Source organism: Xiphophorus hellerii, chromosome 24 (assembly GCF_003331165.1).
Source record: "Xiphophorus hellerii strain 12219 chromosome 24, Xiphophorus_hellerii-4.1, whole genome shotgun sequence".
NCBI lineage: Eukaryota > Metazoa > Chordata > Actinopteri > Cyprinodontiformes > Poeciliidae > Xiphophorus > Xiphophorus hellerii.
In genome coordinates, this window is record NC_045695.1 from 659276 (window position 1) to 685149 (window position 25874).

Consider the following 25874-nt stretch of genomic DNA (forward strand, 5'->3'; position numbering starts at 1 on the left):
ATTTACAGCTGTACTGCTTCTTTGTATAAATAAAACTGCATATATTTCACTGTGGCTGAATAATCACCTGCTTTCGCAGCCTTGGCAGGTCCAGTTCTTGACTTTCCAAACCCTAAATAGTTACAAACCAACAATAAGTGTTATTAAATTCACCGCGTATATCTAATAATACTAGTAAATAAAGTAACTCACCATTTGGTGATCTGACTCCAGCACGACCTTTTGCAAGATAACGATTAAAGTGTTGAAAATGTGTCACTGTTTGTAATTGTTTTGCTATAAATGATATTTACCATTGGATTGTGAACCTTGTCCATTGGATACACCAGCTGAAGCACTGTAACCTACAATATTAACATTTTTAAACTGTGCTGTTTAGAAAAACATGTAAACAGTTGAAAAAAATAGTTTTTGCTCAACAGAATCAACAACCTTTCATTGGTCCCTTTACGCCATTTCCATACAGAGATCCCAGACTCAAACCGGCTCCACCATAACCTCCATTGAAACCTTTAAACATGTTTTAGACACAAAAAGTACCTTAGTGAATGATTTATACTCCTTGTTTTTCACATATTGTTATGGATTTTATTGGGATTTCATTGGGATTCTAGGTGAAGGATCAATATGCACCTTTAGTTGGATGAGTTCTGTAACCATTACCACCATACACTGCAAAAAGAAACAAACATTTTAATAAGTGTGTTATTTTGGTTGACTCAGCACTTAGTAATTAACTATTCACCATTCCCTTGGTCTCTGGCAGGATGGGGGCCTCTGAATTGTCCCATTCCCACAGCTGGGCAGAGGAACAAACATATGTAAAGGTTTAGTCAAAGAGTTTTGAGTTCTTGGACAAAGAATTAGACAACATTACCTGGAATATAATGAGGGCGGCCAAATCCCTTCAGGTGGTTCCCTCCATGTCTCTGACCTGTGAAACAAGGGTCAAAGATGAAGGTAAACACATGGCAGACAAAATGAACGAGGGCTGCAACTGAGCTATAGATTAATCAATTATTCTGATGAATAATCAATTATTCTGATGATTAATCGGATAAACAAACTGGCACATTCTTCAGATTTTTCATGTAAGCCTTTTTTTAAACATTGGAAATACATCAAAACATGTGAAGAATTCCTTTCATAAATAAGAAAAAACATTTTACTTCCTAAAAGGCAAAAACTCAGCACTCCTTTAGTGTAGGCTTCATCATTTGTAGCAAAAGGTACAAATTGTCTAAAAAGATAATCCTAATATCAACATGTGAAAAGTGAAGTGTAGGGCTGATCTGGTGATTACTTTTAGATTAACCAATTAATGACTGGATAACAATAGGTGCTTTTTTTAATCTATTTTTTACAGAGTTTGGACCTGGTAAAGCTAAAACTGGCACAAAGGTGTTTTTTTTTTTTATCTTAAATGCACATTGAATGTTTTTTGTTTTTTTTAGCTGTGGCTCAATTACTCCACTGAATGCGTTGTTCTTTCAGAAAATTACCTTTTTTGAGTCTGAATTTGAATCAGTTAATAGTTAATTGATTGTTACATTAATTAACGATTATTTCAAGAATCAATTAATCACGATTAATCATTTCAGCTCCATAAAAACATGTTTATGACCACATTTTATGTATTTTTCTTACCATTTGGCCTTCCTTCATTGCTACTCGACGCTCCACCTGTAAGTCTTTGACCTGAGGAATGATTGGTGTATTTAACATTTAACAGTATTTATATTTAACTTCCAAACTATTTTAAACTTTTGTAATACAAACACTCTCAATACTGTAAAGGTTATATTTATACTCAGTGCTAACTAAAATACCATTGCCTTTAGTGCCTTGCCCTCCATATCCACCGGCTTGAGCTCCGTAACCTGAAACAGTCGCATTCTTCAATGTAAGAGGACATTTGGTGCTTTTTATTATTACAAAAACATTTAAATACAATCAAATACATATTTTATACCATTGCCTTTATCTCCTTGCTCACCATACGCTGCAGCATGAGCATCATAACCTGTTAAAACAAATATTTCCAACTCTTTAAAAATGCCAACCAACCACATCCAAACTCTAACCAAGAAGAGAAAACTATATAATATAAATAAATATAAAAAAGAAAAGAAAAAAAATATCAGGTTTAAAAACGGTAAATTTATTCAGAATAATTAAACCAAAATGTAACCTCAATCATAAAAGGTAGATTTACCGTTTACCAACCCAACCTAAACATTGACATGGATGGTTTATGCTTTTGCTCATTAACCTGGAAGCTGAGCTAAGGGGTGGGACGTGCGTTTCAAGAAAACAACAATCCAAAATACATCAAATAAATTAGGAAAATGTTTCCATGGAGTTTCTCGGTCTCCTGACCTCCATGTCATTGAACGTTTCTGTTTGTATCATGATTTAAAAAGAACAAACGCAAGTAAATATGAGTGGAAGAAAGAAATGTGTTTTCTATTCTCAGAAAAAAGGCAAAAAAAATTGTGCAAAAATTATGTCTACTCTTAATAAATCTTGGATTATGCATCAACACAAGTTGAAATACCGTTGCCTTTGGTTGCTTGTCCTAAATATCGACCAGCTGGAGCCTGGAAGCCTGCAACAGGAGTAACAACTAATTAAATAGAGGTTCCTTAATGCCTCTGTGTGTGAATTTAATAAGTTATACAACCTTTGATTTGTTGTAGAGTGGTTGGTCCAGATATAACTCCATACCCTGCAACAAAAAACACAATGATTTTAATGTCTGAATACAGTCAAAACAATAAAAAAGCTGAAATATGTATCCAATAACATTTCCTCTTATAGTAGAAACAAATGAAACAGAGAATAACACAAAATATTTGTTCCTTGGTAAGGAAATAAACTACCACAAGACAAACGGCTTTACTGTTTGGAATGACAAGTTTAATCTGCAGCATTTACAGAAGTAAAACTAATTCTGGTAAAGTTGTCCTAAAACAAGTCTTGAGTTATCTCAACTGACCCGATTAAAAAGAAAAAATCCCACAGAAATCTTAGGAAGTACTTTTCCAAAAGTATTTTTGCTTGAAATATTTGTCTCTGCTGATACTTGCAACCTCTTGCACTCAAAATTGTTAAAGCCCAAATATACTTTAACACTTTTCTAACTCATATTTAGTTATTTATAATTCAAGTGTTTGCCGTACCATTGCCTTTACTTCCAAATCCACTTCGTGAAGCAGCTGCAGCACCATTGCCTAAAACAGACAACTACTCATCACTCATGAATGTTATAAACACTAGAATTCACTTTTAAGACCCAACATTTAACCAACTGTCTTTCCAAAAATACCCTTACCTTTAGATGCTTGTCTGCCGTATCCACCAGCTTGAGCACCAAAACCTGAGATAGAAACAAAACATTTAAATCAATGTTTTTCTGTTAAAATGCGACTTTGTTAAAGCGAGTCGCACCACCTTTCATTTTTTGTAGATTTGCTGGTCCAGCTCCATATCCTGCAGAAACAATAAGAGAATATTGAAAACTAAACTAACTATTTTCACAAGAAAGAGACACAATCTGTATTTACCGTTAGCGGCTCCGGTTCTTCCTCCTGGAGTGAAAACAAATCCAAATAACACAAAAAAGCAGTGCTTCTCATTTGAATTATAAAAAATCAACATCATTTAATCTAGTTTAGTCATTTCCATGAAAGATTCAAGAGTTTCTTTAGCAAACCACAAAACTGCCGAAACACTGAATTTCTTTAAATCAAGGCTGAAAACCCACCTTTTAGTAAGTAAAACATTGATCAACAGATGTAATGTTTATTTCTTGTTTCATAACTTGTGATTGTATAATGTTTTTATGATGTAAAGAACTTTCAACTGCTGAAATGTGTATAAAAATACATTTGAATTTGATTCACTAAGGTCGTATTTTTCCATTTTAAGAGACAAAACAGCCTTATTTGTTAAAAGTAATGGATAAAGTTGTCATAACTAGTCAGTCCAAGTCTTGGATCGAACTTTCAAATTGGTGGATATCAATAATTAATTAGATTTTTGTTTTAAACATCTGAAATACTGCCAAACTACAGGTGTGGCCTTTCCCATGTTATCCAGTTTTCACTTCGCTCAGTAGCGGAATCTTAAACTGCTACCAGTTACGCAACAGGTTGTTGCTAGGTAACCGAAGAATGAGTGAGTTGCTAGGCAACCAAAGAGCGAGCGAGCGAGTCGATTTCTCCAAATTTGCTTACAAAATGAACAAAAATAAACTTACCATTTATTCCTACTCCTTTGTTCATCCCAGCTCCATAACCTTTTAATTGAAAAAAAAAAAAATGTGGTGAGACAATTGATGCTAAAATTAGCAAGGGAAATAAATTACAATTATTATTTTTTTGTCTATACTTTGATTTTTCAGGTTTAAACTTCAAATAAAATATGAGCATTTCAACCTGCAGTGTTATTTAGTTTTCACACTGACCCATTCCTTTGTCCCAATGACTGGCCAACGCCTTATTCAAAACAAAATGTCTTAAATAAGTGAAAAATATGAGTTTGAAGCTGAATCAAGTGGTTTTGCTTTACCTTTCGATGGGATCAGGAATGATGCAGCCCTGCCGCCATTCTGAAGTACATTTCCTGGAAGAGTTAGGAATCATAATTAACTGAAAAGAAGCTGTGATCTGTTCCAAAACAAATCAAAAGAAGAGATTATCTATTTTAACATCAAAGAATCTGAAGGGATCACCATTAGGTCGAGGTCCTTGTCCCATAGAAGGTCCATAAGAAGAACTATAACCTTCAACATCACAAAATAAATCTGTTAAAATCTGATATTTAATAAAATTTACAAGTTCAGCCGCCTGATGTAGCGAAGATAGATGGATATAAATGTTTGAGAATGTACCTAAAAATTTATGATTTCTAGAGATGAACGAACATTTTAACCTCTTCTATTTTATTCACTTTTCAGTCATTTAGAATGTCGATGTGCATTGATGTGTTTTTACTGTCGACAAAAAAGCTACATTTTTCTCTCACATTTTATTTAATTTCATTTATTTGATTTGGGACATTGTGCATTAAGAACAGTTTTGAAAATCATCAATAAAAATTCCAGCCAAAGTTGATTTCCATTGTTTGTCCCCAAGCCAAATATTACAGGCCGAGTGACATAAAATTAATACATGTAGAAATAAAAATACAAATATTTTGGGTTGTCAAACAAATTTTGCCTTTTTAGTGTAAAGTTTCAATAAACTTTCATTATAATACAAAAAGTCCTTTCTCACCAATATTTCTGAATAATTCTTTTAAACATCTATTATTTTAACACTTTATTCTAGCAAACATTCATTATCTCTTTAAGTAATTTTACATATGCCTTAGAGAATATATAATTGGAGGAATTATGCACAACAATTTCTCCAATTTAAAATGTTTTGTACTAAAGTGTCCAAAACTGACAAAACAACCTGGAAATTTTATTCTGGAAAAGCACCAAATATTTGCGGGAACCCAAATATTAACTGCAATAATGCTGGTGAGGATCTTTCTCTGTAAAAATTACATGTTTTCTTATCTGCTTGTGCTTTTAAAATAACAGGATTTACAGTTAAAGGCCTAAATTTGCATATCCAGTTTGTGATTAAAAACCAAAGCTTGCAGTTTCCCTTTTAAGGAATTTGCTGATTAGTGAAAAATTAAGTTAAATTTACGTCTAGAGTCATTTCTTTGTCTAAGATTTTTAGGAATCCTTGAAAGTATTGGAGTGACTGTCTAAGTGCAGTAAAACCGTCCTCCTCTCACAAACAGATGCTACATTTAGACCGCTGCTGCCACTGAAAACTGGCTTTGATTGCACAAACTAAACCCGGAAGATTTACGGCCACTCCCCACTGTCACGACTAACGCAGGAACCGTACAGAGGTTGGTCATTTGCACATCGTCGTTCTGAGATTTCAATTTCACACGGCTGTTTGAAATTTGACAGACAAACTCGACCAGCTCACTGCAAAAACACAAAATTTTACCAAGTATTTTTGTCTAGTTTCTAGTGCAAATAACTTAGAACACTTGAATTAATGCAAAACTAAAAACTTTTCAGCAAGAAATAAGAACTTGTTTTAAGTAAACAAGTCCTTAAGACTGATAAAAAAAATACTAGTTCCAATGGCAGATTATTTCACTAAGAAATTTTTCCCATGTTATAGGTGAAAGCATGTGATAAGTCAGAATTCCCCCCAAAAAGTCAGAATTTTACAAAAAAATTAGAGTTCTGAGGAAAAGTCAGAATTCTACGACAAAATTCTAAGAAAAAGTCAAAATTTTATCAAAAAATCTGAATTTTACAAAAAAAAGTCTGAATTCTGACTTAAAAGTCAGATTTTTTACTTTTTGTAAATCATATTTCATATTCTGATTTATTTTACTGGGATTTTACTTGACAAACCAACACAAAGTCCAACAGAACCATCGACCCCATCAGCTCCAACCTCTTAACTCGCTCTGAGGATTTCACCTTCCCGCTACAGCGGAGCAGACGTGTAAAAACATCTGCAGACATATTTCACCCTCAGACTATAATCCATTCAGCTGGAAATTTCCCAGTTACTTTGACAGGCTGGTGAAAATCTGACCCAGTTCCTCTGCTGAACATCTGAGCAAACAGCTTCAGGTTTCGTGGTTTTCATTTGTCACCTTGGCATTTATTTAAAAAAACTAACAGCATTGTTAGTAAACTCATAAAACCAGTGAATTTATATACAAAAATGTCACTGAATGCATAAAGTTGGACATTAAATGCTACTTTTACTACATCTTAAGCAATTTAGACAATAGTTTTGTTGTATAATTTGATGGTGAACTAACAGAAGAGTGAATCGAAGGGTTAAAAAACCATCCAAAACATTAAATCTCCGTTTTAATTCACAAGAAAAACACAGAAATGTAACAAGGCATAGTTTTAAATCAATATGTTTAAAAACGTGTTAAAATTAGAAGGTAGCAAGAGGTTTGAAGAATTAAAAAGCAAAAAGACATTCTTAGAAAACTACCTGTAAAATATCACGAGACAAACAAATTGTCAGAATGACTGAAGAAACTGAAAAATATATGTGACTGAATTACAAGGTTTTTTTAGTCAAAACATTTGGAAATAATCTTCAGAAGACTTAATTTTTTAGGAAAGTGCAATTAAATTCAATGTAATTATTGTATATTTATATATATAAATTAGAATTTTATTGCATTTCTCAAAAACTAAGTCATAGGCAAAACATGTGAATCTACAAATAAAAACAAGGAAAAGTAAATTTCAACAAAATAATACTAATTGATCTAAAATTTTCTTGAAAAAACCCAAAGATTTCTGAACTTCAAAAGTTGCAAATTTTCTACTTTGGAAACTGAAAAGTTCCAGTAGTCAAAAATGTTCATCTTTGAGCTCAGTTGTTTTTTCTAGAAAAATTCTGAAATTAATCTCAAAATTTATGAGTTTTTTTCCTCGCCATTTTTTTACTTTTGGACCTCAGAAATGTCCTTGTTTTTTATAGAAAATTTCTGAAATCAATCTGAAACTTTTTGAGTGTTTTAGTGGAACTTTACTCCCGTTTTTTCTACCTACAATGTGCCCTACTAAACCGTTGTAGATGAAGCCGATAACCTAAATTTCCCCATTGAGAAACAAATGTTATTTCTATTGTCTGGTTAGTTGATAAAAACAGATTTTCATAAGTGCAATCTTTAGAAACTCACCGCCTGTGTGTGCCGCCTGCACCAAACAAAGAACCAGAACTCCCTGAAGGACAAGCCGTCCCACCATGTTGGACCTGGAAAAGAAACCCGGGTTTAGACCCCAGCAGGAGATTAAAGGTGGAGGAAAAGTGGGAGAGGTTCCCGGGTCGGTAGCGGCTAGTATTCAGTCTGGGGAGTCCGTCCTCTCCAGATCCTCCCCTGCTTGTTGTGAGATGCATCCAAGGAGAACAGACATTGGGTAATTACTCTACTTCAAATCCGTCACCACTTCACTGAAGAACTGAGGACTGATTGTTTGCTGTATTAGTTTGAAAGAATTACATGTCAATAATAAAGTATTTGAGAACTTGTGTAAAACTTGCTGGTGAATGTTATGAATCATATTTGTTTTATTTTTACAGTAGCGTAATTGTGTTCTGTAAATTTTCATAATGTTTGCATTTTGTGTTGGGTAGTGTCAGAGTTGCTGCCCAACTCTCATAATCCCAGTTAACATTTAGGAAAAAATGAACTTGTAGGAGTATTTTTACTACGCTGTACTTTTCACTTTTACTTGAGTAATTTAGTTATGAAGTATTTGCTCGTCTTACTAGAGTAAAATTTCTGGATTCTCTCCCCACTGAATGAAAAACTAATTCACCAGACACAGATCTGCAATTTTTGTTAAAGGTCAGCAAGTTTCAAATTATAAGAAACTGAAAAATTTTCTTTTGCCTGATTTTGTTATATTTTAACTTAAATGAATTATTGTAATTTTAGTTCTTAAAATACCAAAATTTCCACTTGACTTTAGATTTTGGTCCATCTGATTATGTCATTTTTAAATATTAAATTATTGATAATTTGATCAGTTACTCAGTATTGAGTAGACGTTTTACCAAATACATTTTTTACTACAGTAATTTCTTGGACGACTATTTTTTATTTTTGAGTGCAAAGACTTCCTACTTGAGTACAATGTTTAGGTACTCTACTCACCTCTGATGTTAGGGAACAACATTTCTTTTAAGATTTACAGAATTTCGGTTAGCTTTTATAACCGGGCCGAACATCGGAATTACACCAAACATTATGTAATGTTAGATACCAGCTAATATTAGCTTTGTAGCAAATATTAGCTGGTATGTTGCTAGCGGACAAAATACCAGCTATCAGTAATATTCTATTCATAAAATACAATAATATATTCATCTCACTTGTGAAAAGTTATCCGCCGAGCCCTCACGTCAATAGTCCGTCGATTTGAACAAAAAATATCCCGCAGTGCTGAGGCATCTTCAGCTGTTAGCTTAGCCAAGTGGGTAGGACGACCGCTCCAAGATGGCAGCCGTATTTCCTGCAGCCGATGGCTACTTCGATAGATCTTGTTTGCATTAGTTCTTACAAGCATCAAGTTTTACTTTCAGTGAGCAAACGCCACTTTTAATTTATTTGTAATCACAAGCGCTAAATGTGACGTTGATTTTAGACAAACTCTTACATGTACTATGTAAATACGCATTTTCACTAATTCTGTAGTTCTGTTGTAGCGAGAGGCGGCCATATTGAAACGGAAGTCGGCTGTACAAGTTTTAACTGGGACAGTCAGTGTTGCTCCCAGTGAGAATCAGATTCCAGAAGTTGATTTTTCTGTCTGGGAAGTAAGAAATTTCCCAGTTCTGAATACAACTGGAAGGCTGCATAAAACTACATCCACTGCTAATTAGTTCTAGACCAGTATCACCTTGGATACCATCCTAGAGGGCTGCAATCAGGCTGCCATGCTACCCAGCAGCAGGCAAGGTTGCTGGGCTCTCTGGCCTCCAGTGTATCTCAGAACAAGGATCTTTTGCAAACTTATGGCATCCAAACATTTAGTCATCCAAACTTACGGCATAATTCTAACCTTATTTCTTCATTTATAAAGCTTATATGTTCCCAAAAAGTCATTAAGTTGTGTATTACTTCTGGTGTACTTTTATTTTTGTGCATGAAACTAGACCAAAAATTCTTGATAGGATTGTGTTTTTGCAGTGTTTAATGCAACATCAATAGCAACTGCATGACTGATACTTGATGGTGACAAAGACGATATTGAGGAAAGAATAAAACCAAACATTGTCTACAACACCCTGATGTTGACTACATATTAAATATTGCTTATGTTTTAAAAGTTTAATATTTGCCATTAAACTAATTAGTTTAAATGGATGTTACCATTTCTAATAAGGGGAGCTGTCAAAAATCCTGTCAGAATTACAAGACCTCACCTATGAGTACAAAAAGCATCTTTCACTGCAAATTGCTGAGGGACATTTAGCCAAATATTAAGCATATTTTAGCCTTTATGTATAATTTTGACCCATAAAGGCTAAATATGGGTCAGAGAAAACCCACAATATGCTACAATGCTTGCAGCTAATTGTCATTTGTCATATTGCCCTCAATAAAACCTTAATTGTAGCTTATGTAAACTTATCTCAACTGTGCTTTTCTAGTTTCCTGGAGCAGGTAGCTGTGCTATAAGGCTAATATTAGCTTACAAATTAAAATCTCATATGCTTGTGATACATTTATACACATTTGAGAAATATTTTCTATATTGGACTTGAAGTTGAGTTAAATACCATTGATATTGATATGTTTAGATCCAGTATTGGTAATTTAATAGATGCATGAAAACCAATTATGTAGCAAATATGTCGAGTTGAACATGCACCCTATCGGAACCCAATAAAGTCTAAATTTATGTATTTTTGTCACCAAATCATGGCAGTGATGTATGAAACCAGATGGAAAGAGCAATTTATTTCAGACTGTAGGTTTTCTGTGGTGCTAATACACAGACTGAGTTTTCCTTTGGTGCATTTAAAGCTAAAAGTGGGTAAAAAGAGAAAGATGTCTCACCTTTCACATACATTCCTCACCTGAAGTCCAAATCCTGTTCTTATGAGGTCAAGCAGGGGTCAATGTCTCACTTCCCTGTCCAACTGGACCTCTCACTTACTTGGCATCTAAACAGACCCGACCATCTGGTCAGTTTGTAAGAGAGCAGTTGGTTGAATGTAAGGCACTTTTGAGCTAATTAACTTGTATGGACATGGAGTGGTACAAATATTACATTTAATTTTGATTTGATAGTAAACATGGACATACTTCAGTCGCTGTAATACAAACTTTTAAACTTTAAGATGTGATTTCAAACTTTTTCAGTTGAACAAGGTTTCACTTTTCCCCCAATTTTGTGCTGCGTTTCATTCTCATCTCAAGTTGTATTAATCTGTCCTCAATATTCTACACACAAATACTCCATTAAGTAGTTTGAGATTTTTGCTTATTTATAAAATAGTACCTTCATCTCCACATTGGAGATGCACTTTGTGCCCAGACTCAATTTTACACATGAGAAGCAAGTTTTCTCATTTCTAGTGCAAATATCTTGGTACACTTTAAATAAAACTTAACTTTTCAGCAAGATATACTGTAGGAGCTTGTTTTAGGTGAATAATTTCTTAATGATCAATAAAAGTACTAGTTCCACTGGCAGATTTGAAAATTTTTCCACATTAGGTGAAAAAAGAGAAGAATCATCTAGTGGAACTGATCATTTATCAATATTAAGGAATCACTGACTTAAAACAAGCTTTTAAGTTTTATTTCAAGTGTACCAAGATATTTGCACTAGAAACCACCTAAAAATACTTAAAATTTTGTGAATATGCAGTGAAGTTTCTAGTTTCAGAAAAAAAAAACATGAATATTTTTGCCTCTACGTCTCTGTTTTCATCCATTTAAGCAATCAATGTCCAGAAACTCTAAATTATCCTGAATTGGCACCAAGCTCAGCCGTCATATCAGTTTTACTGAATAGTTGAGATGGTGGTTAATATCTTCATTTCTATGCATTTGAGAGATGATAGAATCTCATCCCCATTGAAATGATTGGGCCTGTTGTAACTTATGGCCAATTATTCCATTTAAAACTAGTTTTCTTGCATTTTTAAAGATGGAGGCTTTCATCATTTTGGTGCTCATTGTAAAATTAAAAGTCACAGGATTACAGCCCCAAAAATATACGGTTGTAATGGAGTCAACGGAACCAAAATGGCACTAAAATAAAGACAAAAAAAGGTAAATCTTGACCCAGTCTCAGAGTCAACCCTTAAACTGACGGAACTAAAAAACAAAAACATTTTGGGCCAACAGGCCTGTTTCCGTTTCACTTGATGCAGCAACACGTGCAGTGACCAAATAAAATATATTTCATGTTCTCTTAATCAAATTTGAGAATTTTTTTATTCATATTGCAAGTGCTCTACAGGTGTGAAATTTAAATCGTTTCAGTTTCCAAATTAATACAATAAATAAAATACATTTTTTACAGATGAAACTTAAGATTGAAAATTGTGTCAAACAAATCCCATTTAGCATTACACATGCATACACAACACATTTTTTACAATTTTACAAAACTGCATTACCTAATGTGGGCCATATGTATATATGGTCAATATAATTAACATAGTTCCAGTATTATAAATTATGAAACTCATCTTAAATTGATCGTTCTGATAATGTTAGAAACGTTAAAAGAAATGGGTTTAAGCTGCTTTGTGGAGGCTAAAGGGAGGAAAAGCAAACAAAGGAAATAAAAAAGGGAAACAGTTTAAGATGCAAAATGTGATTAAGTGAGGGTGAGGATTATAAACAAAAAACAAATCTATTACACAACTTCTGTTATACTTGGTACTGAAGACTCTGCTTCCTCCATTTCGGGTCCAACAAACCTGGAGTTTAACTTGGCATCTCTTTAGCCAGTTTCCTTAAGATGGTAGAACCAGGCAGCTGGTTGCAGACCTAAACAGAGAAGTTTGGAAATTAAAAAGTATTTATTTGCGTGCATTTAAAGCTAAAACCTGTTGGTATATTTAACAGGACTTACTCCCAGTTGCTTTTTAGTTGATGCACAGTACGCTTGTCGAGGTATCTGCAAAAGAGCGTCAGCAGGTTTGATGGGAGGAGGAGCGGCTCCACCAGCGAACACTGGGACAGCTGTCCCGCTACCTGGAAAATCATGTCAGTCCTAAAAAAAAATTAATGAAAACGGGGATGAGGAAATGTCAGAACATGCTAAACAACTCTGACTTAGAGGAATTAAACTTTGTTTTCCTCACCAGGTCTCAAAGTCGCCAATGCTGGGCTCAAGAGGAACGCCTGAAGAAAGAAGTTTCTCTCCGTGGGAAAGAAGAGCGTACAGCAAGCTGAGTCCAAACTGAACGAACGAAAAATAATCCGAAACAAATCAGTTCCAGCTGAAGAGCAACAACAAACTGTAAAGGACCAATAATACATCCAAAAGCATTTAAATAGTTTTTTTATGGTTGCTTATTTAATATTTGTAGTACCTTGTGTTTTATTTCAACATCTGGGCTCTTATTTTGGTAGTATTACCTTTAGAAGAAATAAATTCTGTGACTGAGTATTGGAGCCACTATACATAGTTTTAAAAAAATTATATATTTTTTCTGGAACATTTGTGATGAATCTCAAAATGTGAGCTTGAGAAGTCAAATTTGCTAGAAAGAAAAGCCTTAAATGTTGAGATTAATCTCAGAAACTTTCTAGGAAAACAAAATTTAAAAAAACTGAAAATTTTTTTTTAAAAGTGGAAGAAATGACTCAAATGGAGATTCAAAAGTTTTCCAAAAACAGAAAGTTTCTGAGCTTCATTAAACATTTTTCAAATAAAAATATAAATAAGTTATTGCCAAAAAAAAAAAAAAATATTGGGGGAAAACAAAAGTGGGATTTTTTTTGCAATCTCAAGTTTCTTAGTTTCAAAAGTTTAAAATTTGCTAGAAGAAAACAAAAAAACAAATTGAGATAGAAAATTTCCAGAACGGGATTTTCTAAGCTCCAAAAGTCAAATTTTCAACTTTTGAAGAAAATTCCACATTTCTTTCCTACAAAAATTTCCAAGTTTTTAGATTCCTCTCAATGTCATTTCTATGTACAGTGATCCTAACACGCAGTCGTAGCAAACAGATTCTTTTTTTAACACTTATAGTGTGTTCAGCACAGAAATTGCTCTGAAGACACTCAAAGCGTAATGAAACGTCAGCGTCCGTTACTCATCATTGATGCTACAAACCTTGTTCTGACAGGTCAGGGAGAGGCACTCGAAGGTCGACAGAGACTCTGAAGACGTCAGGTCTTTGAGAACGTTGATGAGCTGACTGAACGTCAGAACGCCGATCACATTTCGGAGTGACGGGTAAAGAACTGGAAGGTCCTGAAACCACAAGAACTGAAATTTTCAAAACATAAACAAAACTTTTGATATCTTCATTGAGTTTAAAGACTAAAATTAGACCTTCAGCTAGTGCCGGGCGATGCGCCTTAAAAATAAAACTTCTGATTTTTTTTTTGCCCGTTTTCTTGTCTGAAAGGTCTTCAGAAACTTCAATCATCCCTTCTCTGACTTGTGAAATGGAGAATTAGGGCCCAGCTACAACATTTTTTAACTACGTGAACATTAGCAGATTAAAAAATGCTATTAAAAAAAGCTTGGTGCTCAGGATATTACATGACCTACAACAGAACATCAGGGCAGTTAAAAAAAAGATTGAGATCTCAAAATTATTTGAGAAAAAAAAAAAAAAGACATTTGAGCTCCAAACGTAAAATATTTGGGACATTTTCTAGAAGAAAATTTGACATTTCTGTTTCAAAAGTTGACAATATTTTACTTTTGAAATGCAGAAATTTCCAAGTTTCCTCAAGAAAATTTCAGATTAATCAAAAAAAATGAGTTTTTAAAGGAAATCAGCACCTCAGTTTGTGTGGATCTTTGGAAATATTGTTTCAAAGTCCTGCTATTAAAAATCTGATTAATATTTAGATTAAGTAAAACTTGTCAGAACTTCACAAGATGATTGAAATTACAACTATTCTGGTAATATTAACACTTTATTCTTATATTGCAACCATTTTCAGATGATTATTTTTAATTTTAGAACAATTTAAACTATATAGTAAAATAAAAAAAATCTTAGCCCTAATATTTCTTTGTTTACTTGAATTCAAAGTCCAAATAAATAGCTGCAAAACCAAGATGGCCACCTTGAGTGTGCTGACATCACTAAACTATGGAAACCCAAAGAGTTTAATGGCAAAAGAAAAAAGAAATCCAGATTTTTCAAAAATTAAATCTTCAAAAACCAAAAATTTTAGGGAAAAAAACCCCCTCAGTAACTCTCAGATGCCTGTAACCTTTAACCCCGACTCACCTCCTCGGTGTCTCTGCTTATCAGCGTAGGAAGGTTGGAGGTGACGATGTGCAAGATCTTCAGCGCTGAATCGTTCTTCAGGAAGGGCAGCAGACGAGCGAGAAGCTTTTGGCCCTTCGAGACACTCAAGAAAGGAAGAAACTCGTCTCCTGAATCTCTAAAACACAAATTTATAAGTTTAATAAACAAAAAAATAATTTTTTCTGGTGTTGCATTGTTAAAAGACTTACGGAGCGTTGTGTTGCTGCAGCTGAGAGTAGATGTGCTCCACTTTCCTCTGAGTTTTTTCCATTAATCTTATTTCTTCTGCTTCAGACAAAACTGCGGTCTTCATCCTCTCAGTTTCCTCCACCTCCAGCAAAACTATTAACAACTGCATTTAGAAAAAAAAAATTAAAATGAGGAATACAAAAACTACCAAAAAACCCCCAGAAATTTTGCAATTATTCTCAAATTTTCTACAAAAAATTACAATTTAGAGATTTCCAAGTTTCAAAAGTTGGTTTTCTTTCCTTCTGCGCTTGAAACTCAGGAAATTTTCCCCATTTCCTCAGCAGTAATTTACTCTCCATCTACAATGGCCCTTATACGCAGTAGTGCAAATATACAACCTGCAAATGTCTCCCTTCTACTTTAAATAAATCATAAAAACCTTTAAGTAGATTTTCAAAGTTTTCTATAAAGTGCAGTTCAATAAATACTGTATTGACTATTTGTCCCGAAAACTTAATTCCAAAATCAAAAAATTCAAATCTCAAAAAGTGGTCAAAACAAAATGAAATAAACTCAAACAGTCAATACTGGGCATCATGGGTTCTGGTTTACGCAGTACAACAAAGGTCAAACAGTCAAAATGCTCTTAGTTTACTTTTATTCAATCTTTTGCTAAAACAAGTTACAGGCTTCGGATAAACCTATCCTAACTCCTGCACCTGTTCTCACTGATAACACTGACTGATGACAAACGGACAGACAGGTAAAAAACCATATGACCACCCATGTGCCTAAAGACTCATCTAAACTCTACGTATTTATACTGTGAAACACACCCACTTCCCAAACTGAAATCAATTAACTAATTAAGTGAATTACTAACCAAAAACTTATTTAGAAACAACAAAATAAACATTCTAATTATAAATCAACTATAAAACAAAAAAATAAACTAAATAATCTACATTCTAAACTTTAACTGAAAATAATGGAGAAATAGCTCCTACACTCCAGCCCCTAATTGTGCATTAAATCACAATTAAATCTCTAATTAAAGGAGCTATTCTAACAACCTCAATATTGTCCTACATTAATGCAAAGACATAAATTCTTCTTTGTCCTTCATTTCCATAATGACGAACCTGCAAGAGAAAAAAGAAAGAATAGAATAGGATAGAGTAGAAAGAATAAGAATGTCTTTAGTCTGCAGATGCCTCCAGGAGCAGACAGAGCTTCGTCACTGGCCTCTCCAACACACTGGTTTTGGTCTGCAGTTGCACTGAACGAACCAGTCCTCCTCCATCAGCTTTGACTGCCAGGACTCTCCCCATCTGCCAACATCCTCTGAGTGCAGTAGCATCTGCGATCAAGACAATGTCTCCAGGAGAAATGTTTCTTTTCCGTCTCATCCATTTTTGTCTTTCATGCAGATGGTGAATGTAACACAGAATTAACGTTGCCACATGCATGTTTTTACACAGGATGACTGGATGCTTAATTTCAAATGGCATAGCAGCTTTTTTAAGACGTCCGCCCACTCTGAGGACTCCATCATCGATCACTGGATCGAGTCGATACAGCTGGCTGTCTTTGGAGACTGTCTTGTTGGCTCTGAGTGCGCTGATCTCTGGCTCAAACCTGTGATGTTGTTCGAAGAGAATAATGAAATGCTCTGCTGCAGTCAAATCTTCAGATGTTAAACACTGGATTTTTAGCATAGTTTTAAACTGCTGCATCTTTTGCAACACCTTTTGCTCTTTAATGTTTGCATCTTCTGCAGACTCATGCATCATGTCAGAAAACTCTTTTCTTTTCTGAGACAGTTGAAGAAGGAGTTCTTTAAGCTTTAAAACCCAGGCTACAGATGTTTTTAGCTTCATCCAGGATGAGAAGTAGGAGATGAAAAAACTGGTAGGGTTTTTAGCCTCCTCAACAACAGCATTAACAATCACATCCTTTTTTATTTCAGCATCAGCAACAGGAAGTGAGTCATACTTTACACCCAACTTAGGCCATTTGTTTTCAGAGTCGTACAGAAACTCAGGACCATCAATCCACTTGCTGTGCTCCAAGAAGTCCTCTGCTCTCATCCCTCTTGATGCTTCATCTGCTGGATTGTCTTTGGAACTCACATATCTCCACTGGTTAGCTAATGTAGCTTCTCTAATGATTGACACTCTGTTTGCAACAAAGGTATGAAACCTCTTTGCTTCACTACAAATGTATTTTAGGACAGTGGTGCTGTCTGTCCAAAAAACAGATGCCTCCAGAATTACATCTTCACAGAGAAGATGCAGTTCTCTATGAAGCAGTTGGTCCAGTCGTACAGCAAGGACGGCTGCAGTGAGCTCCAGTCGAGGGATGGTTGTCTGCTTGAGGGGAGCAACTCTGGCCTTTCCTAGGAGGAATGCCAGATGCACATGATGCTCACTTTGAAATCTTATATACGACACTGTACCATACCCCACTTGGCTGGCATCGGAGAAATGGTGGAGTTGTGCTGTAACAGGACAAAAATTTTTAGGTTTAATGCAGCGACTCACTTCAAACTTTGAGATCCTCTTCAGGTCATCCAGCCAGTCGGTCCATTGTTTGGAAAAATGATGGTGAACTGCATCATCCCAGCCCAAGTTTCTCCTGCAGAGCTCTTGTAAAAGAAATTTAGCAGTGATGATGAAGGGAGCAAGAAACCCCAAGGGATCGTACAGTGAACTCACCACTGACAGTATTCCTCTTCTTGTGCGAGACCGCTCTGGAAGGGAAGCTTTAAATTTAAAGGAGTCACTTTGAATGCACCACTGCAATCCAAGTGCACGTTCCATTGGAAGCTCCAAATCCATTTCTAACATTTCTTTTGCTTTGGTGTTGCCCGAAACCATTTGCAGAACGGCGGGACTGTTACTGAGCCACTTTGAGAGCTTAAATCCTCCTTTATTGCAAAGAGATGTCAAATCTTGAACAAACTTTATTGCTTCCTCTTCTGTAGGCAAAGATTTTAAGCAGTCATCCACATAAAAATTATGCTTGATTGTACTGACCACTTCAGCTGGAAACTGCTGAGAATTATCTTCTGCTGTTCTTCTTAATGCATAATTTGCACAGCTTGGGGAGGACACTGCTCCAAACAGATGTACTGTCATCCGATATTCCTGTGGAACTTGCGATGTGTCACCATTGGGCCACCAGAGGAAGCGAAGACAGTCTCTGTGTTTCTCTGGAACATGAACCTGGTGGAACATAGCTTGAATATCTGCCATAACTGCTATTGGCTCTTGTCTGAAACGCAGAAGAACTCCCACAACTGAGTTAGTCAGATCAGGTCCTTGTAGCAGCTGGCAGTTCAGTGAGGTTCCCTTGAATGTTGCGGCACAGTCAAAAACAACTCTTAATTTGCCTTTTCGGGGGTGATAAACACCGTGGTGGGGTATGTACCACACCTTACCCTCATTGCCCATTAATTGATCATCAGGTACAATTTCAGCATATCCATTACATAGCATGTCATTCATAAATGCAATGTAATCTTTCTTAAAGGTGCTGTTCATGTTAAACTTTCTTTTCAGGCTCAGAAGACGTTGTTCTGCAACACAACGATTAATGGGCAAGACGGAACTTTCAGACTTAAAAGGCAAATCAACACAATAGTGTCCATTTTTTAATTGTGCCGAATTATTCATGATATTCATGAACTTGATGTCTTCTCTAGACATTTCAATTTGCTCTTGGGATGTTTTTTCATTGAAATCATGATTGTATTGTTCAATCAACATTGTTTCCAGATGTTTAACAGAAATCTTGTTTACAGTGAAAGCATGATAGCCTGTTTTGTTCCTTTCACTCCGGAGTGGACCATTGATGACCCATCCAACTCGGGTCCAAACTGCATATGGGCCTTCCTCCTGACTGTTGATCAGCTCCCATGGCTCCATTACTTTAGGTGCGTCTGTGCCAATGAGCAGATCTACATCAGCATCTATGTCATGGAGCTTGATGCTTTGCAGGTATGGCCACTTGTCGATGTCCTCCTGTTGTGGAACATTTTGCTTTGAAACAGGCATTAATTTCTGTGTCATGACATCTGGAAGGTCAATGAAATCATTTCTATCAAGTGCTGCCACTTGAAGTCCAGAGATGATGTTTGTACTCACAATATCTTTATGTCCCATTGTTTGCAGTTGGATGCTTGTTCTTTTACCTTTCAGTTGCAGCTTCCAGGCCAAACTTTCAGTGCAGAATGTTCCTGTGCTTCCTGGGTCCAAAAATGCATATGTCTGCACAGTGATGTTCGTTTTTGGACTCCTGACTTGAACTGCAACAATAGAAAGGTTTGAGTTATCTTCATCACAGACCCTGACATGACCACAAGTCTGAGTCATTGTGGAGGTGGTACTTGGAGGATTCTGTAGATGTCTGGAGAAAACCTCTGTACTCTCCTTGTCGATGTGCAGGACACTGGGATGCTGCTGGTGACAAACAGAACAGACAAAGCGACCTCTGCATTCTCTGCTTATGTGACCCACCTTTAAGCAGCCAAAACACATTCCCTTTTCCTTAATAAAGTTCACTTTATCTTTATGTGACTTGTCTTTAAACTTAAAGCATTTGTCAATTGTATGATTACTTAGGAGACAATACAAACAGCTATAACCCTTTGAGGACTTGTTCTTATTTTCAGATGGATCTTCATTTTTTACTGCAAGAACATTTGTAGCAAAACTATTCCCCCTTTTCTTCTGTTTGGTAAAGCTGCTGTGGGTGTTTTTAGAGTTGAGCTGTTGAAGATCTATAATGTTACCAAACAGTGGATCAGATACAACTTTAACTTGTTTTTCAATAAAAACAACCAAATCAATGAATAATGCCCTCTGACCCCTGTGTTCCTGCAGGTCACAGGCTACATTTCTCCAGCTCTCTCTCATTTTATAGGGAAGCTTTAGGATTATGCTCCTCATATTTGATGGCAAGTCCAATTCTTTCAAATGAGTAACATATTCTGTTAAATTTGAGCATCCCTTAAGAAACAGAGAAAATGCTTGCAGTGATTTAATGTCCTCATTTTTAATAGCTGGCCAGTTGTTAATTTTGTCCATGTAGGCCTGCGCAATTTTATATTCGTTTCCAAAATGTTCAGAAAGAAGACTTTTAGCTCTAGGATAGCCCAGTTCTGACGGCAAATGCTGGCAACTATGCACAAGGTCTCTAGGCTGCCCCCTAGTGTATTGTTCTAAAAAGTGCAAACAGTCACTCAAATTAGACGTTTTGGCCTCCACGCTGTTCTCAAACGCTCTTATAAATGATCCATATTGAAGAGGATCACCATCGAAAACAGGGATGTTTCTTGGTGGCAAGACAGAGTTTTGGTTTTGCTGAACCAACATGGCAGTGATGTCATTTTGCCGCTGCATGATGTCAATAATACTGATTTGTTGAACAGTTAATTCATCACAGACACTTTGTGGCTTATCAACACTTTGAATTGGTGGCTTTTGTTTCAGCCTAACAACTGGTTTCTCAGCGATGGCAGAAGCCATTTTAAAATCGTCCATATTTCTCTCTGGAACGAATACTTTGGCACAAGGATCAAGCGCTAAGTTGGAATTGCGCTTTTCAATATACGAATTCATGCCATCAGAACATTTTGAGCCACACTGTGAATTTATTTCCAACACACGAAGTTTCGCGTTAGCAGCCGCTAACTCAGTCTCAAGTTCTAGTTGCTCTTTTTCTTGTTTTAGCTTTTCCTCCTGCGCTTCCAACTGATGTTTCTTTTTGAGTCCTGCAGCGCGCTCCAGCAGCGCCGCTCTCTCGGCCTCCGCTTTAATGCGAGCCGAAGATGTAGAGGAGACACGGGACACCTGAGAGCCTGACTTAGACTTTACAGAGCGCACATTGGAAGCGCTGTCTTCAGGATTAATTGCGTTATCAACATCATTCTTGCCTTGATCGTAATCATCTGCACTGGGCTGCACAAAGGGCTTCTCCCGTTCACATAACCAGCCCCTGACAAGCTCAGTAAACTCGTGGTAAGAACTCATTTTATTCTGGAAATGTTCGTTTTGTTTCATGAGTTCATCATAGGGGAGTGGCAAACTTGTTAAGGTTTTATGAGACGCCTCTGCATCCTGAGAACATTGAATAAATGTAGCAAGAAGAGAATTCACTGAGTCAGCTTTATCATTTGACTCCATCAAAACATTTAAATCGTCCATTATTCGTCTTGCTTGCTTCAATTTAGCATTTCTTTTATCTTGGCACATTTTTATATAAGACATCAAGCCTTTCTCAGTCAGTTTAATACTTCGTTTAGATGAAATCTCCAAATCACTCTTGGTTGACTGTGCTTTCAATACATCAGACATTTTAGCCAAATACTTTGAACTGCTTGCAGTTTTGTCTATAACTTTCCTTTTTCTTTTAAAGTCACTGGCTGTGCGTAAAGGTGCAGCGCTTTAACTCAGTCTTTCATTCAAACTTGTACGGTAACGTTGATCGCTATCATCAAACTCCTGTCGTTTGGCCGTTTTCCTTTACAGCATTAGCAATCATTGTACATACCGCTGTCACTGAAGAAGGACGTGAGCGTTTAGAGCTTGGAGTTGAAGCACCTTCATGGCTTGTGGGCGTGGCCGCTTCCTCCCGCTTTCGGCGTCCAGAGAACAAAGGAAGTGGTTCCTCCAAACGTTACGGATCCATCCGCCCATCCGCAAACTTGAGAGTGTTGATTAAACTCCAGGATCGTCTTTCTTACTTGTTGTCGTATCAAAAATGCCAAGGTCGGGTTTTTTACTTGAAGTGTATTGACTATTTGTCCCGAAAACTTAATTCCAAAATCAAAAAATTCAAATCTCAAAAAGTGGTCAAAACAAAATGAAATAAACTCAAACAGTCAATACTGGGCATCATGGGTTCTGGTTTACGCAGTACAACAAAGGTCAAACAGTCAAAATGCTCTTAGTTTACTTTTATTCAATCTTTTGCTAAAACAAGTTACAGGCTTCGGATAAACCTATCCTAACTCCTGCACCTGTTCTCACTGATAACACTGACTGATGACAAACGGACAGACAGGTAAAAAACCATATGACCACCCATGTGCCTAAAGACTCATCTAAACTCTACGTATTTATACTGTGAAACACACCCACTTCCCAAACTGAAATCAATTAACTAATTAAGTGAATTACTAACCAAAAACTTATTTAGAAACAACAAAATAAACATTCTAATTATAAATCAACTATAAAACAAAAAAATAAACTAAATAATCTACATTCTAAACTTTAACTGAAAATAATGGAGAAATAGCTCCTACATTGTCACTTTTTGACTTCTCTCGCTGAGAAAACGCTTTTTTGGTCTCTAACATTCAAAACTCATGAAACTCAAAATTTAGACTTGGTTCCAGCTTCAAACCACCAGAACTACTGCATCTCAGCATTTCTATGCTGTTCCAAAGCTAATAAGGCTGAAAATTGAGTGTAGTGCTGAAAATTCACATATTGTCACTTTTTCACTTCTCTCGCTGAGATAAAGCTTTTTTGGTCTCTAACATTCAAAATTCATGAAACTCAAAATTTAGACTTGGTTCCAGCTTCAAACCACCAGAACTACTGCATCTCAGCATTTCTATGCTGTTCCAAAGCTAATAAGGCTGAAAATTGAACGCAGTGCTGAAAATTCACATATTGTCACTTTTTCACTTCTCTCGCTGAGATAAAGCTTTTTTGGTCTCTAACATTCAAAACTCATGAAACTCAAAATTTAGACTTGGCTCCAGCTTCTAACCACCAGAACTACTGCATCTCAGCATTTCTATGCTGTTCAAAGCTAATAAGGCTGAAAATTGAACGCAGTGCTGAAAATTCACATATTGTCACTTTTTGACTTCTCTCGCTGAGAAAACGCTTTTTTGGTCTCTAACATTCAAAACTCATGAAACTCAAAATTTAGACTTGGTTCCAGCTTCAAACCACCAGAACTACTGCATCTCAGCATTTCTATGCTGTTCCAAAGCTAATAAGGCTGAAAATTGAGTGTAGTGCTGAAAATTCACATATTGTCACTTTTTGACTTCTCTCGCTGAGAAAACACTTTTTTGGTCTCTAACATTCAAAACTCATGAAACTCAAAATTTAGACTTGGTTCCAGCTTCAAACCACCAGAACTACTGCATCTCAGCATTTCTATGCTGTTCCAAAGCTAATAAGGCTGAAAATTGAGTGTAGTGCTGAAAATTCACATATTGTCACTTTTTCACTTCTCTCGCTGAGATAAAGCTTTTTTGGTCTCTAACGTTCAAAATTCATGAAACTCAAAATTTAGACTTGGCTCCAGCTTCTAACCACCAGAACTACTGCATCTCAGCATTTCTATGCTGTTCAAAGCTAATAAGGCTGAAAATTGAACGCAGTGCTGAAAATTCACATATTGTCACTTTTTGACTTCTCTCGCTGAGAAAACGCTTTTTTGGTCTCTAACATTCAAAACTCATGAAACTCAAAATTTAGACTTGGTTCCAGCTTCAAACCACCAGAACTACTGCATCTCAGCATTTCTATGCTGTTCCAAAGCTAATAAGGCTGAAAATTGAGTGTAGTGCTGAAAATTCACATATTGTCACTTTTTCACTTCTCTCGCTGAGATAAAGCTTTTTTGGTCTCTAACATTCAAAATTCATGAAACTCAAAATTTAGACTTGGTTCCAGCTTCAAACCACCAGAACTACTGCATCTCAGCATTTCTATGCTGTTCCAAAGCTAAGAACGCTGAAAATTGAGTGTAGTGCTGAAAATTCACATATTGTCACTTTTTCACTTCTCTCGCTGAGATAAAGCTTTTTTGGTCTCTAACATTCAAAACTCATGAAACTCAAAATTTAGACTTGGCTCCAGCTTCTAACCACCAGAACTACTGCATCTCAGCATTTCTATGCTGTTCAAAGCTAATAAGGCTGAAAATTGAACGCAGTGCTGAAAATTCACATATTGTCACTTTTTGACTTCTCTCGCTGAGAAAACGCTTTTTTGCTCTCTAACATTCAAAACTCATGAAACTCAAAATTTAGACTTGGTTCCAGCTTCAAACCACCAGAACTACTGCATCTCAGCATTTCTATGCTGTTCCAAAGCTAATAAGGCTGAAAATTGAGTGTAGTGCTGAAAATTCACATATTGTCACTTTTTGACTTCTCTCGCTGAGAAAACGCTTTTTTGGTCTCTAACATTCAAAACTCATGAAACTCAAAATTTAGACTTGGTTCCAGCTTCAAACCACCAGAACTACTGCATCTCAGCATTTCTATGCTGTTCCAAAGCTAATAAGGCTGAAAATTGAGTGTAGTGCTGAAAATTCACATATTGTCACTTTTTCACTTCTCTCGCTGAGATAAAGCTTTTTTGGTCTCTAACATTAAAATTCATGAAACTCAAAATTTAGACTTGGCTCCAGCTTCTAACCACCAGAACTACTGCATCTCAGCATTTCTATGCTGTTCAAAGCTAATAAGGCTGAAAATTGAACGCAGTGCTGAAAATTCACATATTGTCACTTTTTCACTTCTCTCGCTGAGATAAAGCTTTTTTGGTCTCTAACATTCAAAACTCATGAAACTCAAAATTTAGACTTGGCTCCAGCTTCTAACCACCAGAACTACTGCATCTCAGCATTTCTATGCTGTTCAAAGCTAATAAGGCTGAAAATTGAACGCAGTGCTGAAAATTCACATATTGTCACTTTTTGACTTCTCTCGCTGAGAAAACGCTTTTTTGGTCTCTAACATTCAAAACTCATGAAACTCAAAATTTAGACTTGGTTCCAGCTTCAAACCACCAGAACTACTGCATCTCAGCATTTCTATGCTGTTCCAAAGCTAATAAGGCTGAAAATTGAGTGTAGTGCTGAAAATTCACATATTGTCACTTTTTGACTTCTCTCGCTGAGAAAACACTTTTTTGGTCTCTAACATTCAAAACTCATGAAACTCAAAATTTAGACTTGGTTCCAGCTTCAAACCACCAGAACTACTGCATCTCAGCATTTCTATGCTGTTCCAAAGCTAATAAGGCTGAAAATTGAGTGTAGTGCTGAAAATTCACATATTGTCACTTTTTGACTTCTCTCGCTGAGAAAACACTTTTTTGGTCTCTAACATTCAAAACTCATGAAACTCAAAATTTAGACTTGGTTCCAGCTTCAAACCACCAGAACTACTGCATCTCAGCATTTCTATGCTGTTCCAAAGCTAATAAGGCTGAAAATTGAGTGTAGTGCTGAAAATTCACATATTGTCACTTTTTCACTTCTCTCGCTGAGATAAAGCTTTTTTGGTCTCTAACGTTCAAAATTCATGAAACTCAAAATTTAGACTTGGCTCCAGCTTCTAACCACCAGAACTACTGCATCTCAGCATTTCTATGCTGTTCAAAGCTAATAAGGCTGAAAATTGAACGCAGTGCTGAAAATTCACATATTGTCACTTTTTGACTTCTCTCGCTGAGAAAACGCTTTTTTGGTCTCTAACATTCAAAACTCATGAAACTCAAAATTTAGACTTGGTTCCAGCTTCAAACCACCAGAGAGACTCTATAGGCACCCTTCTGTCAAAATTTAATCGGAGTTTGATGGATGAGTGATTAAAGACCCTAATTAATT

The 25874-nt window shown here is 36.0% G+C and overlaps 3 protein-coding genes and 1 long non-coding RNA gene across 13 annotated transcripts; all 4 read right to left on the minus strand.

Moving 5' to 3' along the window:
* Nucleotides 1–2: 2 nt before the first annotated feature.
* LOC116716286 (keratin-associated protein 6-5-like) lies at nucleotides 3–1858 on the minus strand. Its single transcript, XM_032557205.1, has 8 exons — nucleotides 1648–1858; nucleotides 878–934; nucleotides 746–799; nucleotides 634–672; nucleotides 433–510; nucleotides 294–344; nucleotides 193–219; nucleotides 3–112 (listed from the first exon to the last, which is right to left on the minus strand). Exons 3-8 carry the CDS (start codon nucleotides 789–791, stop codon nucleotides 3–5), a joined length of 351 nt encoding a protein of 116 aa, XP_032413096.1. The 5' UTR covers nucleotides 792–799; nucleotides 878–934; nucleotides 1648–1858.
* Nucleotides 1859–3181: 1323 nt separating this feature from the next.
* On the minus strand, nucleotides 3182–3531 carry LOC116715892 (uncharacterized). Its single transcript, XR_004338290.1, has 3 exons — nucleotides 3454–3531; nucleotides 3335–3379; nucleotides 3182–3233 (listed from the first exon to the last, which is right to left on the minus strand). It is a non-coding gene; the product is annotated as an uncharacterized LOC116715892 (long non-coding RNA).
* Nucleotides 3532–12042: 8511 nt separating this feature from the next.
* On the minus strand, nucleotides 12043–15464 carry LOC116716186 (protein PAT1 homolog 2-like). The gene is made up of 6 exons (XM_032557080.1): nucleotides 15242–15464; nucleotides 15012–15168; nucleotides 13874–14014; nucleotides 12897–12994; nucleotides 12665–12805; nucleotides 12043–12579 (listed from the first exon to the last, which is right to left on the minus strand). Exons 1-6 carry the CDS (start codon nucleotides 15388–15390, stop codon nucleotides 12546–12548), a joined length of 720 nt encoding a protein of 239 aa, XP_032412971.1. The 5' UTR covers nucleotides 15391–15464; the 3' UTR covers nucleotides 12043–12545.
* Nucleotides 15465–16636: 1172 nt separating this feature from the next.
* Nucleotides 16637–22481, minus strand: LOC116715517 (uncharacterized). Of its 10 annotated transcripts, none has more exons than XM_032555940.1 (3): nucleotides 17942–22481; nucleotides 17768–17871; nucleotides 16639–17622 (listed from the first exon to the last, which is right to left on the minus strand). In XM_032555940.1, exons 1-2 carry the CDS (start codon nucleotides 21581–21583, stop codon nucleotides 17788–17790), a joined length of 3726 nt encoding a protein of 1241 aa, XP_032411831.1. In that variant the 5' UTR covers nucleotides 21584–22481; the 3' UTR covers nucleotides 16639–17622; nucleotides 17768–17787. The 10 variants fall into 10 exon arrangements, 7 of the variants coding, with proteins under 7 accessions (XP_032411828.1, XP_032411827.1, XP_032411829.1 ...); XM_032555941.1 differs by having other exon boundaries at nucleotides 16641–16862; XM_032555942.1 differs by having other exon boundaries at nucleotides 16643–17871; nucleotides 17942–18153; nucleotides 18263–22481.
* Nucleotides 22482–25874: the final 3393 nt, after the last annotated feature.